Genomic DNA, 16514 nt, shown 5'->3' with positions numbered 1-16514 from the left:
GGAGACTAGTACTATTGGTTTCTCTTCCCTGCACCCCAGATTCTGTATTCTCCCTAACCTACATATTCAGTTTTATTTTGTCATTCCCCTTAATTGATTTTATCATGTCATTCCCCTTAATAACTCATGGATTATCCAGAAAAGCATTTCTCTTTTTCCCTGCAGAGCAGATCCTTAGGAATTTATGAAAGTTCGTGGAGGTTGATGAGAGAAAATAAAGAAATGTCAGGAAGAGACATATTTTGGGGAATTTTTGAAAAGTAGAAAGCAGATGAGAGGAGAAACAAGCTGGCCAGAACCAAGGCTGCTCTCCCTCCCTCTCTACAACTTACTTCTCTTGGAGGGTCCAACCAGTGCTCTAAAGGACAAAAAGATGATTAAGATGATTACTTCTATTTTTCCACAATAAAGTTTAGTTTTCCTTTTGGTTAGTTGCTTTTGAAGAGATATAGCTATTTAAATATCCTTTTACTCACCTCATTCTTTTTTTTTTAATAGTTTATTGTCAAGTTGGTTTCCGTATAACACCCAGTGCTCATCCCCACAAGTGCCCTCCTCCATGCCCATCACCCCCCTTCCCCTCTCCCCCAACCCCCATCAGCCCTCAGTTTGTTCTCAGCATTCAAGAGTCTCTCATGGTTTGCCTCCCTCCCTCAACCCAGCTATTTTCCCCTTCTTCTCCCCCACAGTCCTCCGTTAAGCTCCTCCTAATCCACCTATATGTGCAAACATATGGTAGCTCTCCTCTGCCTGACTTATTTCGCTCAGCATAACACCCTCAAGTTCCATCCATGCTGCTACACATGGCCAGATTTCCTTCTTTCTCATTGCCATATAGTATTCCATTGTATAGATAAACTATGTCTTCTTGATCCATTTGTCATTTGATGGACATTTAGGCTCTTTCATGTTTTGGCTATTGTTGAGAGTGCTGCTATGAACACTAGGGTACATGTGCCCCTGTGCATCAGCACTCCAGTATCCCTTGGTTAAATTCCTAACAGTGCTATTGCTGGGTCTTAGGGGAGTTCTACTGTTAATTTTTTGAGGAATCTCCACACTGTTTACCAGAGGGGCTGCACCAGTTTACATTCCCACCAACAGTGTAGGAGGGTGCCCGTTCTCCACATCCTTGCCAGCATCTAGAGTCTCCTGATTTGTTCATTTTAGCCACTCTGACCAGCGTGAGGTGGTATCTCAGTGTGGTTTTGATTTGTATTTCCCTGATGAGGAGGGATGCTGAGCATTGTTTCATGTGTCTGTTGGCCATCTGGATGTCCTCTTTGGAAAAGTGTCTGTTCATGTCTTCTGCCCATTTCTTCACTGGATTATTTGTTTTTTGGGTGTGGAGTTTGGTGAGTTCCTTATAGATCTTGGATACTAGCCCTTTATCTGATAGGTCATTTGCAACTATCTTTTCCCATTCCATCGGTTGCCTATTAGCTTTATGGATTGCTTCCTTTGCCGTGTAGAAGCTTTTTATCTTGATGAGGTCCCAAAGAGTTCATTTTTGCTCTTGATTCCCTTGCCTTTGGGGATGTGTCCAGTAAGAAGTTGCTGCAGTGGAGGTCAAGGAGGTTGTTTCCTGCTTTCTCCTCTAGAGTTTTGATGGTTTCCTGTCTCACATTTAGGTCCTTTATCCATTTTGAGTTTATTTTTGTGTATGGTTTTTACTCACCTCATTCTTACCCATTAGCTCTAATCTTCATTGATGATTCTTGCCTGAATCACAGATTACAATGATAGCATCCAGATAGCAGTTTTCTAATTTCATCATCCCTTCAAGCTGGCCCCTATGTCCCTGTCATTCCTTGGGAAGTCTCACTTTCTCATTCAGTAAGTCATTCCAGGATTCTCTGGACTGTCCGTGCCCCAATGTTTGATTCAGCCATTTTGTCACAAAGCTCTGGTTCCTTCTTTTTAACAAGGAATGGTGTTTAGAATCCAAGGTCTTGGTCAGCTAGATGTGCCCAGTAGCTCCCAAGCCTCTCATAGCTGATGCCAGGAAACGAGTATCTCTATCTACATGAATGTAGGAAATGTCATGTTTAGAAGCTTCATTTTTATCTCTGTGTTTAGAAACAAAACACAAAATTTGTTCAACTAGAGCAGTTGATTTTTATACACTAAATGTAAGAATTCCAAAAGTCATGAGTGTAGAATCATAAGACTATATTTCAGCCTACATAATAAGACATTTTTGTCTCCAAACCAAATATGGCATGCTCTTTAATGATTCGTTTGTCAACAAATCATGCTTTCTCTTATGTTATTTAAAGTAAATTGAATAACATGTATTAATAAATGAGGAAAATCTTGAAAAATTATAATGCAGTAGCCTATAATAGGGATGTGACGTAAGATATTTTTATTTATTTTCTTATTTATCCCATTATGCACAGGATGACAAAGTTTTTACCAACATTCTTAAAAAGAATTATGAATTACTCTGCAGAGTTAGTGAATTAAAAATTAATTAAATGTTGAATACCTTTACTTAGAGGATAAAGTCCCAGTTCCTTCTCCCAATGTGCAAAAACCTTGATGGTCTGACTCCCCACCTCCCTCCCCAGTCTCTCTCATCCTTCCCCCACTCAGGGCATCATCTGATCTGGGAATCTTGACTCCCCTCACAGTTCCTCTCGCACTGGCATGACTGGTATGCCCTTCCCCCATCAGTAATCTGCCTGGAAACATCTGCTATGTCTCTCAGTTCCAGGTCACATATCACCTGTTCTACAGAATCTTCCAGACAGAATTCATTCTTCCTGTTTTCATAAAGGCTCATGTATCCTAATTTCTTATCTCCGTATTCCTTAGTAGGTGTGTCTTCCTTTACACAGCGACTTTTTCTTCCTTATATCTCAACACAACACAGTATCAGGCATTTGATAAATGCATAAATATTTTATTGGTTTCAGGATTATCAACTTTGATTATTTTTAAAATGTCAATTCTGGCAGTACCTCTTAAATCCTTTTCTAGTTAGATAACTTTCTTTGCATAAAAAAAAATAAATTTTAGTTATGCTAAACCTGTTGCTAGATTTCTAGAGATGGGATAAAGGTTTCAAACTTCAAGATACGTCATGTGTGCTACACCTTTCAGTAGGCTATACTAGCTCTTCACTCACGCACATCAGTCATGTTCATGGGAGACGGTAGAGCTACCACTTCTACCAGAGCACATGGGCAAATAATGTTATGGTACAATTAATAAGGTGGAAAAGTCAAACTCAAAAGACCCATCTAGGGGTGCCTGGGTGGCTCAGTCTGTTAAGCGTCCGACTTCGGCTCAGGTCATGATCTCACAGCTTGTGGGTTTGAGCCCCGCATCAGGCTCTGTGCTGACAGCTAGCTCAGAGCCTGAAGACTATTTCAGATTCTGTGTCTCCCTCTCTCCGACCCTCCCCTGCTCACGATGTCTCTCTCTCTCTCTCTCAGAAATAAATAAAACACTAAAAAAATTAAAAAAAAAAAAAAAAAGACCCATCTAATGGTGCTGGTGACATTTAGAAAGCAGTGCACGTGGCTAAAGGAACTTGCAAACACCACACTGTGGGTTCTAGTTGGGTAGAGTCCAACACCTTCCTCTAGTTTAATCTTCATCATTAGTGCCCTGAGCTCTCAGTGCTTATTACTCCACTGTATCTCTATCCAAGGTCCCCAGTGGCCAGACCTTACCAGTACAGTTGGTTTTTGTTTTTGTTACCCCAGAGTCTCCAAAAATACCTGTTTAGTTCCCTGGGGCTCACCTCCTTTCCTCCACGTTACCACATGCCCTGTTGAAGTCCACTCTGCTACTCTGGGCTGTACTCCACTCTCTCTCTCCACTTGGTGTTTAGCTTGTAGTTTGGTAAAGACTTGGTTGGAAACTCCATTTAGCACTGGGGCTGCTCTACAGTAGGGCTTATGACTTTCAGTACTAGAAGTGTTGGCATTCTAGTCAGTATAACAAAGTATATATGTCTGTTTTTTTCTTTCTAGATCCTGGTTAGATAGCAATGGGAAAAGTGCAGTTAAAAAGTTGAAGAACAGTTTGCCACTTAGAAAAGAACTAGATCGCTTAAAAGACGACCTGTCCCATCAGCTGCAGCTCTCAGACATCAGGTAACAAAGAACCTAATTTGGAGTAAGCATGTGTTTATCTATTGGTCAAGCTCTCCAGCAGTTAGATAGTTGCATCTTTGACTTTAATTATTCTTGTTAATAAAAAGTGTTCAATTATCTTTTTCTGAAATTATCAAATGTTCATCTGTGTAAGAAAACAATGATCCATTTCTTGTTTAAAACCGTGAACTAAAGCTTAGATACTAACATTTTTAGCATAGCAGTTTAAGTTTTTAAAGTAATGTTTATAAGAAAAATATATTCCATATGTATATAATATATAAAAGATAATTATTCCTCCATCATGTGAGATTAGTATCCAAGTTTAAAATGAAGGGAGAGAGAAAATGGGTGTTGTATTCTTGGCTCCATGTTTTATAACATGTTTTTATATATATATGATTTTTTTTTTGAGAGAGAGAAAGAGCATGTACTAGCAGGGAAAGGGCAGAGAGAGAGAGAGAATCTTAAAGCAGACTCCATGCCTAGCACAGACCCCAATGTGGGGTTCAATCTCATAATCCTGAGATCGTGGCCTGAGCTTAAAGCAAGAGTTGAACACTTAACTGACTGAGCCACCCAGGAACCCCAATAAGACTTTTTTTTTTTTTTTTAACATCTATTTATTTTTGAGAGATAGAGAGCAACAGAGAACGAGCAGGGGAGTGGCAGAGAGAGAGGGAGACACCAAATCCAGAGCAGGCTCCAGGCTCTGAGCCGTCAGCACAGAGCCCAAGGCAGGGCTCGAACTGGCCAACCGCGAGATCATGACCTGAGCTGAAGTCAGACGCTTAATGGACTGAGCCACCCAGGCACCCCCCCAACATGACTTTTTAAAGAAGGTTCCATTAACCTGGAAATTGCAGTTACATAAAGATACATGTAGGCGATTATTATAAAAACAGATCTAACAGCTGTTAAAATGGTAAGGACAGGAAGGCAGGGCCTGGTGTGACTCGGTCCCCAGGCCTCACATTACAAGAGCTCTGAGATGCTGTCATGCTTGGACATTGCCATTACTGTTCGCTGTAACCTGCTCTGTTGTTTTCAGCCCTCATTATCAGGATATTTTTTCTTCTTTTGAACTAAAATGACTACTTGGGTACCATAATAACACCTTTTCCTTGTGCCTACCCAGTATTGAGAATATGTATATGTTCTGTTCTTACACATGCAGATCATAGTGGGTTTTTGTGGGGTTTTTTCAAATCATAGTTTTATAAGAGAATTCAGATTTCAAAGAAAACGAGTGGACTTGGGATATGTGGGATGTTTGGATTTGTGCTGATAGCTGCTCTTTTATCAGCATATCAATATTTTTAGGTCCTACTTTGTTTATAGAGCATTGTTCCGATTCCACAGTCTAGTAGCAAAGACTTTTCTAACTCACATCCAGATAACAAGATCTCTTTTAAAAGTTTGTAAAATAAATTTCTGTGCATAAAAGAACTTTTTCTAGTGCAAATTCTAAATGGGCTATCAAAGTGACTGGGATTAGGAAAACGAAAGAATTTTTTAAGGGATTTCTTAAACATAGAAACAAGCATTATGCTACAATATGGTGTAGAAATTTCTCAGCTTTGACTTTTTACCATGGTAAATATCAATAAATGGAAACCACATAAACAAAAGCTCTCTGGGTTCCCCATTTTTCAGAGTGCAAACGCATTCTGAGACCAGAACATTTGAGGACCGTGGGCGTAATGACTTTCCACTATTGGAAAATTACCCAAACCTCCGAAAGATGGAAACATTGTGACCAGTGACATTATTTCAGTCTGTGTGAAAAACCATTTCTTGATAAGAACTGTATTTAGTAGCTCTGTCACAGTGTTAATTTTCCTTGAAATTATGTCTTTTTTCAACTGTGGACTAAAGGAAAACTTTTGAAATCTGATTTAATCTTATCAGAAATGACATTCCTCAGAATCAGTGGTAGGCTGAAGAAGGAACTTAAGGGTTTTGAGAATGTGTTTTGAGTGCCTTACTCCTTCACATGCATGCTCCCTGTGATTTATGCTGCCTGTGCTGGAGGAAGTGATCCCACTTTGCATGTATGGGAAGGAAACTTTAGGAGGGCCAGTGGCAGCTTGTTCAAGGTCACAGAGCTAGTAAATCACGGAATTAGAATTCAAAGGTGGGTGTTCTGATACTGCTAAGACCCATGTTCCTTACATTTGCACCCTTGTGCCTCTGTGACGACATGTGAGCATCCGGTTCCGTTTTGTCACTAAGATTTAGTGTTCATTTATAAAACAAGTAGATTACATGTCATAAAAATCACCTAATCTAGAATAAGATAAAAAGAATCTGATAAGCCTCACTGGAATACCTAAATCCCAAGGCCCCCAGGTGGGGGGCCTGAATTTGGCTCAGGTCATGATCTCATGGAGCATGAGTTCAAGCCCCACATCGGGCTCTGCACTGACTGTAAGGAGCCTGCCTAGGATTCCCTCTCTTCCTCTCTCTGCCCCTCCCCTACTTGTGCTCTCTCACTCTCAAATAAATAAATAAACAAGTAAATAAATAGAACTTAAATCTAAAACAGAATCATCATCATTGAATGACGTAGAGATGGAAAAGATTTTTTAAGTGTTTCCTATTTCATTCTCTTCTTTCTCTTCCTTTTTTCTTTTTTTAAACTTTAATTATTTTGAGAGCGAGAATGACCCATGACCTGTGCTGAAACAAGAGTCTGATCCTTAACAAACTGAGCCATCCAGGGGCCCCTTGTTCCCATATTTTAAAAGAGAAAACAGCATAGTATGTTTGCTAGTGTTATTTATTTATTTGTTTCTTTATTTAATTTTAAAGAAAGAGCAATAGGGGAGAGGCAGAGAGAGAGAGTCTTAAGTAGGCTCCGCAGTCAGTGCAGACCTAGACTCAGGGCTTGATCCCATGACCTTGGGATCATGACCTGAGCCAAAATCAAGAGTTGGACATTAACCGACTAAGCCACTCAGCTGCCCCTGTATTTGCTTGTTTTAAATCTTTGGATACCCGAACATAGCAGTAATATTTTTACCCGCTGGCCAAGCATTCATTTTCCATTTGGTTGCTTCATAAAAAAATGAGCTAGTTGAAAAAAATGCCAACTTGAAAAAGGCATTCACAGGGTTTAAGCGGCTGGGGCGCACACACACCCTTCCCTCAGGGGTGCCCGCTGTTAACATGCCTCTGCTTTGGTGTCCTAGGTGGCAGAGGAGCTGGGGCGTCGCCCATCGCTGTAGCCAACTTCACAGCTTGGGCCGCCTAGCACAGCAGAACTTGGAGACACTTAAAAATGCAAAAGGTACACAATTTCCATTTTCTGTTCAAATATCACACAGCTGTTATCTACCTCTGAAAATTGTGGAGGAAAACTAAGGATTAAGAATCCTTACAGATATGACCTTATCACAGCTGAATTTTTAAATCTGTTCCTTTGAATAATTTGTCTTTAAGCTTCTACTGAATTTAATCCTGAATTTGTACACTAAATTTAAGTAATTATTTGCACAGTGATGAATGAAGCCTCTCTGGACAGTGACCAAAGGGTTTGTGTTTTTATCATCAGGATGTACAATAATATTTACAGACCGCTCCGGGATGAGTGCAGTGGGCCATGTGATGCTAGGAACAATGGATGTCCATCATCACTGGACAAAAGTAAGGAAGAGTTTACAAGCAGAAGACTCTCTGATTTGTTACCAACATACTTTTGTCTCAAACTATGCTGTTATGTCAATGAACTAAAAAAAAAACTTGAAACACAGTTTCAGCAGTTTTCAGATTAGATGTTTACTATTATGTAGTTAAAATACTTACAGGCCTGATTTTTAAGTCAGTTTTTATTTGGAAGTTTTGTAGTCTTTTCTGAGGTACAGCCTAAAAGGTTTGCATTCTGCTGTTTTAACAGATTCGTTGTGTTATAATTGACATACGATAAATTGCACAGGTTGCATATTATTTGATGAGATTTAACAGGTGTAAATAGCCATTAACCACAATCAACATGGTGAACACATCCATCATCCACAGAAGTGTACTCAGGTCCCACCCTCTCCGCAGACAACCACGGCATGCTCTCCATCACTGTAGATCAGTGTATATTACTAGAGTTTTCTATAAGTGGAATCACAAAGTATATACTTCTTTTTTTGGGGGGTTCTGTTTTCTTTCAGTAACAATTTTTCTCAGATTCATGCATGCTGTTGCATGTATCAGGGATTTATTCCTTTTTATTGCCATGTCGTGAGTATCCCATCATATAAATCTACCACAGTTTGTTTATCCAGTTACCTACTGATGGATATTGACTTGTGTCAGATGGGCTGTTGGAAATAAAGCTGCTAGGAGCATTCGTCCACAGATGTTCATGTGCACATGTATCTCCCTTTCTCCTGAAAGTGGAATAGTTGGATCATATGTTAGGGGATTTTACCTTTTAAGAAATTGCTACCACTTGTGATGGTTTTCTTTTTAATTTTAGCAATTCTACTAGCTGTAGGGTTCGCTCTCATGTGGGTTTCCTTTGCATTTCCCTAATGACCCATGACGGAGAGCATCTTTTCATGTGCTTATCTGCCATCCACGCACCTTCCTTTGTGAAGGGTATATTCAAATCAAAAATTTGGTAGAAAATATGTGCAAGCCATGTATGTGACAGAGTCTGTGTATCTAATGTATAAAGAACTCTGAAACTCAACAGCCAAAAAAAGCAAAAGACATGAACAGATTTGTCACAGAAGATGACCTACAGATGACACATTTTTTTGAGTGGCTAAAATGAAAAAAAAGCGATGCCACCAAATTCTGGCAAGGGTACAGGAAAACTGGATCACTCCCCTGTCACTGGTGGGGTGTAGAGTGCTACAGGCAGTCTGGTAAAGAGTGCGATGGTACACACCTGAACAAGGGTGACCATAGGACCCAGCAGTTACACCCTTGGCCATTTGTACCAGAGGAGTGAAAAATTGTGTTCCCACAAAAACCTATACACAGATGTTCATAATAGCCAACAACTAGAAAACCTCTAGTGTCCTTCAGTGTGTGAATGTTTAAACTGTGACACATCCACGCAACAGAATATGAGCCAACAAAAAGAGGGAGTGAAATACTGACACCAGCCCCAACTTGGGTGGATCAGCACAAGACATTGTGCTGAGTGGAAAAAGCCAGTATCAGAAGATCACATACCAAGTGATTCCACTTCCGTAATATTCTTAAAGTAAAATTGTAGGAAGAACAGATCAGTGGTTCCCAGGGCCACAAAGGATCCCTAGGGCGGATCTGTTCTATATCTTGACCGTGATCATGGTAGGTTAGTCTACACATGGGATAAAATTGCACAGTTAAATACACACACCCCATAAACACACACACACACACGCACACACACATGTGTAAATTAACCCAGTAAAATCTGAATAAGGTCAGTAGATTATTATCAATGTCAGTTTCCCAGTTGTGATATTATACTGCAGTTTTGTAAAATGTTACCATTGGGGAAACGGTGAAATATGTATGAATCTACAATTATCTGAAAATTAAAAGGTAGTTACCATTCATACATAGATAACTCATTAAGAGAAAAAAATGAAAAAAGTGTATAGGGAAATTATCTTCACAAAGTGTTGGATATATTTTTATATATAATGTATTATATATTATGTATAGTATTTATTATATATTATTATATTTATCATAAATAACTTCTATACCGCTACAACTTGTAACAGAGTTTTTGAGGCCTTTCAACTCCTCTGTAAGCTGTACATCACCAGCTCTTTACATAAAGTCTGAGTCCCGAGTGCAGCACACAAGGGCCTTCCCCAATCCAGCCGTACCTGCGTCGTCAGCCATGTCCTTTCCACGTCAGCCTTGTGTGTTCCACATGCGGGCCATACTCCAGCCACGCCCGGCTCCAGAACTCAGAATGTGCCGCCCCCTCTCATGCTTCCATCTTTACACATGTTCTTCTTTCTTCCTCCAGAACACTTCCACGTGTATCCTAACTCTTGCTAAATACCATTTCTCTTTTAGCTCTCAGACTGGTCACAGATTTCCTTAGAAACCTTTGCTTGAACCTCTTCTCTGTATCCACTCATTCTTACGTGGCGCTTAGTACAAAGAAGCCTGGTTCTTGTTTTGTTTCCTTGAAAAGCAGGATGCACTTCTTATAATCTGTACAGTGCAGGTGCCCAGTTTAGTGCTTAAGTACATGGGACATGCTCAGTAATATTTACTGTATTGATTGAGCTTTGTTGGAATTAAAAGTAACATCTGAGGAAATACGCTTGGAGTGGAACTACATGTACTTTGTTTCTCAGACCCTTCTTTATTAGACCATATAATCATTCTAAATGAATTTGAGGTTCTTACCTGATTATTTAAATGTTAGTACTTAGGGCTTATTTTGATTTGGAACATATTTCATTTTTTCTGCAATCTCTTCAGTCCTATCTAAAAATTCCTAAGGTTTACTGTGGTTTGTTTTGAATGTTAGTATTTCCAGCCCTACGTTAAGTCTTATCACTTATTTGAGCTTTCCTTCTAGGAAAACAATTTTGTTGTTAGAATTTCTCAATGCCACTTACTGGAATCCTAAAATAGAGGTATTATAATAACATAAAACTAAGTGTTTCTTTCACTTTTTTAAATACTGTAGCTTTTTGAAAGATTACCAAGTTATTTTGACCTTCGGAGGAGGCTGATGCTCTTAGAAGACCAAATAAGCTATCTTCTAGGTGGCATACAAGTGGTTTATATCGAAGAATTGCAGCCAGTATTGACACTTGAGGAGTATTACTCGCTTCTTGACGTGTTCTATAATCAACTGCTGAAAAAGAGAATACCCTTTCACCCTCGAAGTCTGCGTGGTTTACAAATGATCCTTAACAGGTAAATATCTAAAATAAGAATTCGTTTTATTCTTTCACTTAAATGTGTATGTAGGTAGATCAAATGGTTTTGTGTTTCAGTGTGTGGTTCTTAGGAACTAAAGAAAGAGCGTTGCTGTTAGCAACACTCTTTACACATTAAAAAAACCGTCATGAGAGGACTGAAGGATCTAACCTCTAGAACATTTTTGAAACATGTTGCCACTTCAAGGCAAAGTTGATCCTATGGAAAACCTTATAGCGTTAAACTAATGTTGAATCAACAGCCCATATTTTTTGTGCATACTCTGTTTTCATAGCCTGGGCTTGGTGTTTAAATGCACTCCTCCCCATGAAGGGGGTTCTGCCTCCATTTACAGTTGAGGGTGACCATTCGGCGAGGAAGAATGTGCTTCTCCTGAAAGTGTGTCTCTTTGGGGACAGCAAAGTATAAGTTTGCTATACTGTTAAAATGGATTTTCTTGAAAAATTCTGTTAGCACTAATCAGACCAATAAAATATTTGTTCTGGGGGCAGTGTGGGGGACGAGAGATCAGCGATTTTTCCTTTTATGTGTATTTCATTACAGTGACAGATACGCTCCAAGCTTGCATGAACTCGGGCACTTTAATGTCCCAAGCCTCTGTGACCCAGCAAACCTCCAGTGGTTTATTCTCACCAAAGCCCAACAGGCAAGAGACAACATGAAAAGAAAAGAAGAGTAAGTGCTATGAGCCCTCTGTCACAGCCTGCCCGTCAGTCTGTTAAAAATGCAGGGGAACCTGGGTGTCTCAGTCGGTTAGGCATCCGACTTCAGCTCAGGTCATGATCTCACAGTTGGTGAGTTCGAGCCCTCCACCCGGCTCCTGCCGTCAGCACAGAGCCTGCTTTGGATCCTCTGTCCCCTTCTCTCTCTGTCCCTTCCCTGCTCGCGAGCTCTCTCAGTAATAAACATTAAAAAATAATAATAATGAGTAAATAAAAATGCAGGTATTCAAAATCATAAATGTGGGACATAAAAACTGCATTAACTTAGAAGATTGACTCGTTGGTGCATATTCTGTACTTATCCCCCACCTTATTCTGCCAGGAATTGCACCTGGTGTTTTCTGACACGAGTCTAAATGTTATCACCACCATGTGCCTCGATTCGAGAAGCAGGGCTTATTAATATAAAGGTCAACTCAGGAGCAGAACAAAGAGAAGAGTGTCGGAAAGAAAGATGACAGGCATGTGTACGGTTTAAAACTTTGAGAACTACTGATGCAGAGTCTGAGTTTAAGTAACTGAGAAGAGATGTTAAAGTAAAACGTTGTCGCCATGCATGCGCAGGCCTGTCCCTGTGTGGTTCGATCTGTGAAGGAATCCTAGCCAACAGTCCTGTTCTGTGGGCAGTGGATACTGCGTGGTACTGTTTCTACTGTGAAGAAAGGAGGATATTACATTCAAAACAGGGTGGTTTTTCTAAAGATGTTGGCAGAGGAGGTTTGGATGCGGAGCGGGCATCTGCCAGGGCTGCAGTGTGCCCGGGGCCCTCCGCTCCCTGCCGCCCGGGAGTGTTTCCGGGGGCAGGTGCGCGTGCCGGGCAGCGGGGCGCAGCGGGGACACGCAGGCTCGCGCTCCCGGCAGGCACCGGGGCACGGAAGGGGGCGCGGTGGCCCCGAGAAGCGGCTGCGCGTGGGGGGGGGACACGAGGGGACCGAGACTGGCGCCCCGAAGGGAGAGGGTCTGAGGGGACCACCGAGCGGTGCACCACATCCCTCCTGCCTTGCGGCCTGCGCGCCCCTCCGTCCCTGCCGATGGCTCGTCCGGAAGGGAGAGCGGTGGCCGCCCGAGGAGGCCACGCCCGTCATATTGGCGAGAAACGACGGGATGGGTTTGTGTGTAAAGGAAGTGAAGAGGCTACGCCTCTCTGGTGGCCCGTGGGGCTGGTGACGGCTCGTGGGCACGAGGACCCTCCCGGGCCGGTTGGTGACCTCCCGTGGTGGAGATGCCGCTCTTCTCTCTGGTGGGCCGGCCTGAACCCTCGGGAGCAGCCCTGCCCCTCCCCCCACCCCCCATCCCCGTCCTCATCGTTAGGGCTGACGCCTCTGTTGGCGGAGCTGTTCTGTTTTCTCGTGGCCTCTGTGTAGGATCCGTGTGTTGCTGCTGGATTTCGAGGAAGTCAGAGAGATGCAGGTCACGCGGGTTGGCTTTTGAAAGTTCCTTCCTGTCAGTCAGGTGAATGCCGTGCCTTCTCACAGCAGCCAGAGTGAGTTCCTCTGCGAGAAGCGCGCTCGCTTCGCCCCAGCTGGACGGGAGCGCCTTTCCCAGTCCCCCCGATTTGCCCTTCACCCCCCCGCGGCTCCCCCTCCTCATCCCCCGTCCGCCTTGCTCCCTCACACTCGCCACCGTCGCCTCTGACGGGCTCGCGTCCGTATTTGCCCCTTGCCTGTGCGCCCAGGCGGAGTGTGAGCCGCAGGAGGGCAGACACTCTCCCTCCCTCCAGGGCCAGGGTCCGGGCGTGGCCCGCGGGGGCCTTCAGGGAGTTGATGGACCGAAGGCAGTGACGGCCCTTGCCTGAACCTTGCTCTGACCCTGGAGGCGTCAGCCCTGCTTCGGTGCCCATGGAGGGGAAGCCCGTTTGTTGCTGGTACACCTGCCCTCAGCCTTCCGCAGACCTGACCCCGGGCCCAGGGCTTCCCTCCGCCCCGCCCTCCCCCTCCCCTCCCCTCCCCTCCCCTTCTCTCTCTCTCTCTCTCCCCTCTGCCCCGCCCTCCCCTCCCCTTCTCTCTCTCTCTCTCTCTCTCTCTCATCTCCTCGCCCCAGCAGGGCTGTTTTGGGGTGGTTGAGACTACTGCCTTTCCTCACATGAGGGGTCTTCCTAGCCCACGGCTTCCACCTCTTAGCCGCACATCTCTGCAAAGTGCATTTCCAAGCAGAGATGCAGTCTGTAAAAAAAGATAAAAGCCCGCAGGCCTTCTGTCTGAAGAGGAAGGGAGCTGGGGGCCTCGGAGTCCCTCTGCACCCCCTTGCTGGGCGGTGTAAAGCCACTGTTCTAGGCTAACATCTAGGTCCCACGTGGCCTCCAGACTGCAGGACCCGTAGCCCCTGCCTCTTCATGTCGCGCAGCTGCCAGGCAGAAGGTGGGCACGGTGTGTGGAACCCCGACTTGGTCTGGAGGAGGTAGTAGGAAACTGCACAGCTCTTACCGAGGGTGGTCGTGAGCTGGGGTACCCGGGCCTCGCGGTAAACCAGCGTCCCACAGGCTGCCCTCACGCAGGGTCTCTGGTGATTCACTCATGTTTCCTCCTGCCCTGTGTCCCATACCACAGATGGTAATGTCACTTGGACACACTGAGAACAATCGAAGTGTACAGTAATAGAAGAATGTTTAAATAATTTTGATACCGACATGTAGGGGAAACAACCATTTAAAGAATGCTCACTGGGGCACCTGGGTGGCCCAGACAGTTGAGTGTCTGACTCTGGCTCAGGTTGTGATCTCACAGTTCGTGGGTTAGAACCTTGTGTCCGGCTCTGTGCTGACAGCTGGGAGCCTGGAGCCTGCCTGGGATTCTGTGTCTCCCTCTCTCTCTACCCCTCCCCTGCTCACACTCTGTCTCCCTCTCTCAAAGATAAATGAAGATCAAAAAAAGAATGTTCACTTACTCAACGACTATTTATTGAGGACTTAGGTGCCTAAACAGCCCCCGCGACATCAGTCACTAGGGCAATACAATGCAAACAGACACACATTCGATATCAAAGGCAGAGTAGTTAAGCTTTATTTTTTTTTTTAAAGTAAATATAATTTGTGTCAGGGGAAAGAAGGCTCATTTCCCCCTAGGAAATGTCTGGCCCGTTTCATAGCTTTAGAAGGTAAAGAATGTACCACCCACGTCAGTCTCTCTTGTTTGTGCGTCCCCTTTTCCTCTGTTGTTGAGCTATGAACAGAATAAAGCAAAGAAATTATAAGGAAATGAAAAATAATTTAGTCTACAGACTACAGAGGTACCCAAAAAGGGAAAGGCTGTTCCCCACTGCCTCCCTGGTGGAGGGGACAGCCCTGGAGAGGGCCTTAGCAAAGGCTGGCCTCAGTGGGCTTGAGTCTCCTCCCCAAGGTTGCCCCCAGATGGACTGCTGGGCCCCCCTGATTATGACGGCTGTGGTCTAGGGGTCAGGACAACCCAGGGATGAGATCAGAGGCTTCTCTTAGAAGGATCGGGAATACATGGCCTTGCCCAGAGATGTGTATAAACATGTGTGCCTGGGAAACCACACAGGAACTCGGCCACAATGCAAAGCTCCCATTTCAAGCCAGATTGTTAATAATACCCCTTTTTTTTTTTTTTTTTTTTAAGCAAGTGAAAAAAGCCCTTTATAGAAAAAGTTTGTCAGTCCCTGCTATTGATGGTACCTACGGTTCTTCCTGTCTAATCCTGGAAGGAGTGGGCACAAGGCCACCTGGAACATTCTGAGAACCTGTCAACACTAACTGCTCTCCAACTCCTTGAATCGCTAAGCAGCATTGTCTAGAATCTTCTAGAAAAAAAACTAGCAGCACCTGAGAATGTGTTCTGGGTTTTGTTGAAGGGAGCGAGTCTGTGATTACAGACTCCTGCTACTAAGAGCTGGTGACTGCAGGGCCTTGTCTGTCTGCATATATTTGTCTAGGCTTACAGACACTTAATGCTACTTCTCTCCTTCATGCAGAGATTAAAAGTGGGAAAATAGAGGGCATGTGGGTATTTGTAGCCAGCGCTTAACTTCAATTAGACTTCTTCAGAAACCCTTAACACTGGCAACTTCCCCTGGGCTTCCCAGGCGGTACACACACTGTTCCACACACCCCTGGAGGGCATGGCAAGGCGGAGGCCTCTCTCACTCATCCTGAGCTTTGGAGGATCGAATCTATTTACTAAAACATATCCATAGGGGCAGCTGAGTGGCTCAGTTGGTTGTCCGACCTTGGCTCAGGTCAGGATCTCATGGCTGGTGAGTTCGAGCCCCATGTTGGGCCCTGTGCTCACACCTTGAAGCCTAGAACCTGCTTCAGATTCTGTCTCTCTGTCTCTGTCTCTGTCTCTCTCTCTCTCTCTCAAAATAAACAAAGATTAAAACATCCGTAAACATTGACCACCTGTGGGATAATGTATTTAAGACACCAAGTTCTGCCCCCGAGTTGTCTGCTTCACTCAGGCCCTTGATGGAAGAGGCCCTGTAGCCTGTAGGAAGGGGAAGGGGAGGGAGCAGAAAGGGAGCTGCCGGTTGGGAAGGGAGTGGAGCCAGCCCCTCCTCCTCAGGGGGCCAGCTTGGGTATTTGGTAATTTCCAGGAGTCATTCCTGTCCAAGGGTCCAAGTACAGGTGGTTCCTAAAAGTAAGGCTTTTACACCCTGCATTCTGCTTCTCTGGTCACTGACAGCGGCTCAGTGAGGCAAGATTAGAACTTTTAAATTATGCACTATTTTTACCCATTGCTGCTAAAAAGATTTAACAAACACTTTCAGAGATACATGCGCAGTAACTATTGGCATGTCTTGTGAGCGTGTAATTTGCCCCTTG

General features: G+C 43.8%; 1 protein-coding gene across 4 annotated transcripts in view; it reads left to right on the top strand.

Annotated features, from left to right (window-relative positions):
• TCAIM (T cell activation inhibitor, mitochondrial) overlaps nucleotides 1-16514 on the top strand; it is a 59483-nt gene that overhangs the window by 33599 nt on the left and 9370 nt on the right. For 3 of the 4 annotated variants that reach the window (XM_039230402.1, XM_039230403.1, XM_039230401.1), the window contains exons 6-10: nucleotides 3987-4109; nucleotides 7304-7401; nucleotides 7666-7757; nucleotides 10759-10991; nucleotides 11559-11690. In XM_039230402.1, the coding sequence (XP_039086333.1) occupies nucleotides 3987-4109; nucleotides 7304-7401; nucleotides 7666-7757; nucleotides 10759-10991; nucleotides 11559-11690 (678 nt within the window). The remainder of the gene's footprint in view (nucleotides 1-3986; nucleotides 4110-7303; nucleotides 7402-7665; nucleotides 7758-10758; nucleotides 10992-11558; nucleotides 11691-16514) is intronic. The other variant, XM_039230404.1, reaches the window with a different exon arrangement.

This window comes from Hyaena hyaena, unplaced genomic scaffold, assembly GCF_003009895.1.
Source record: "Hyaena hyaena isolate Hyena2069 unplaced genomic scaffold, ASM300989v1 scaffold_45, whole genome shotgun sequence".
NCBI lineage: Eukaryota > Metazoa > Chordata > Mammalia > Carnivora > Hyaenidae > Hyaena > Hyaena hyaena.
This window is presented reverse-complemented; position numbering and strand designations above follow the sequence as displayed.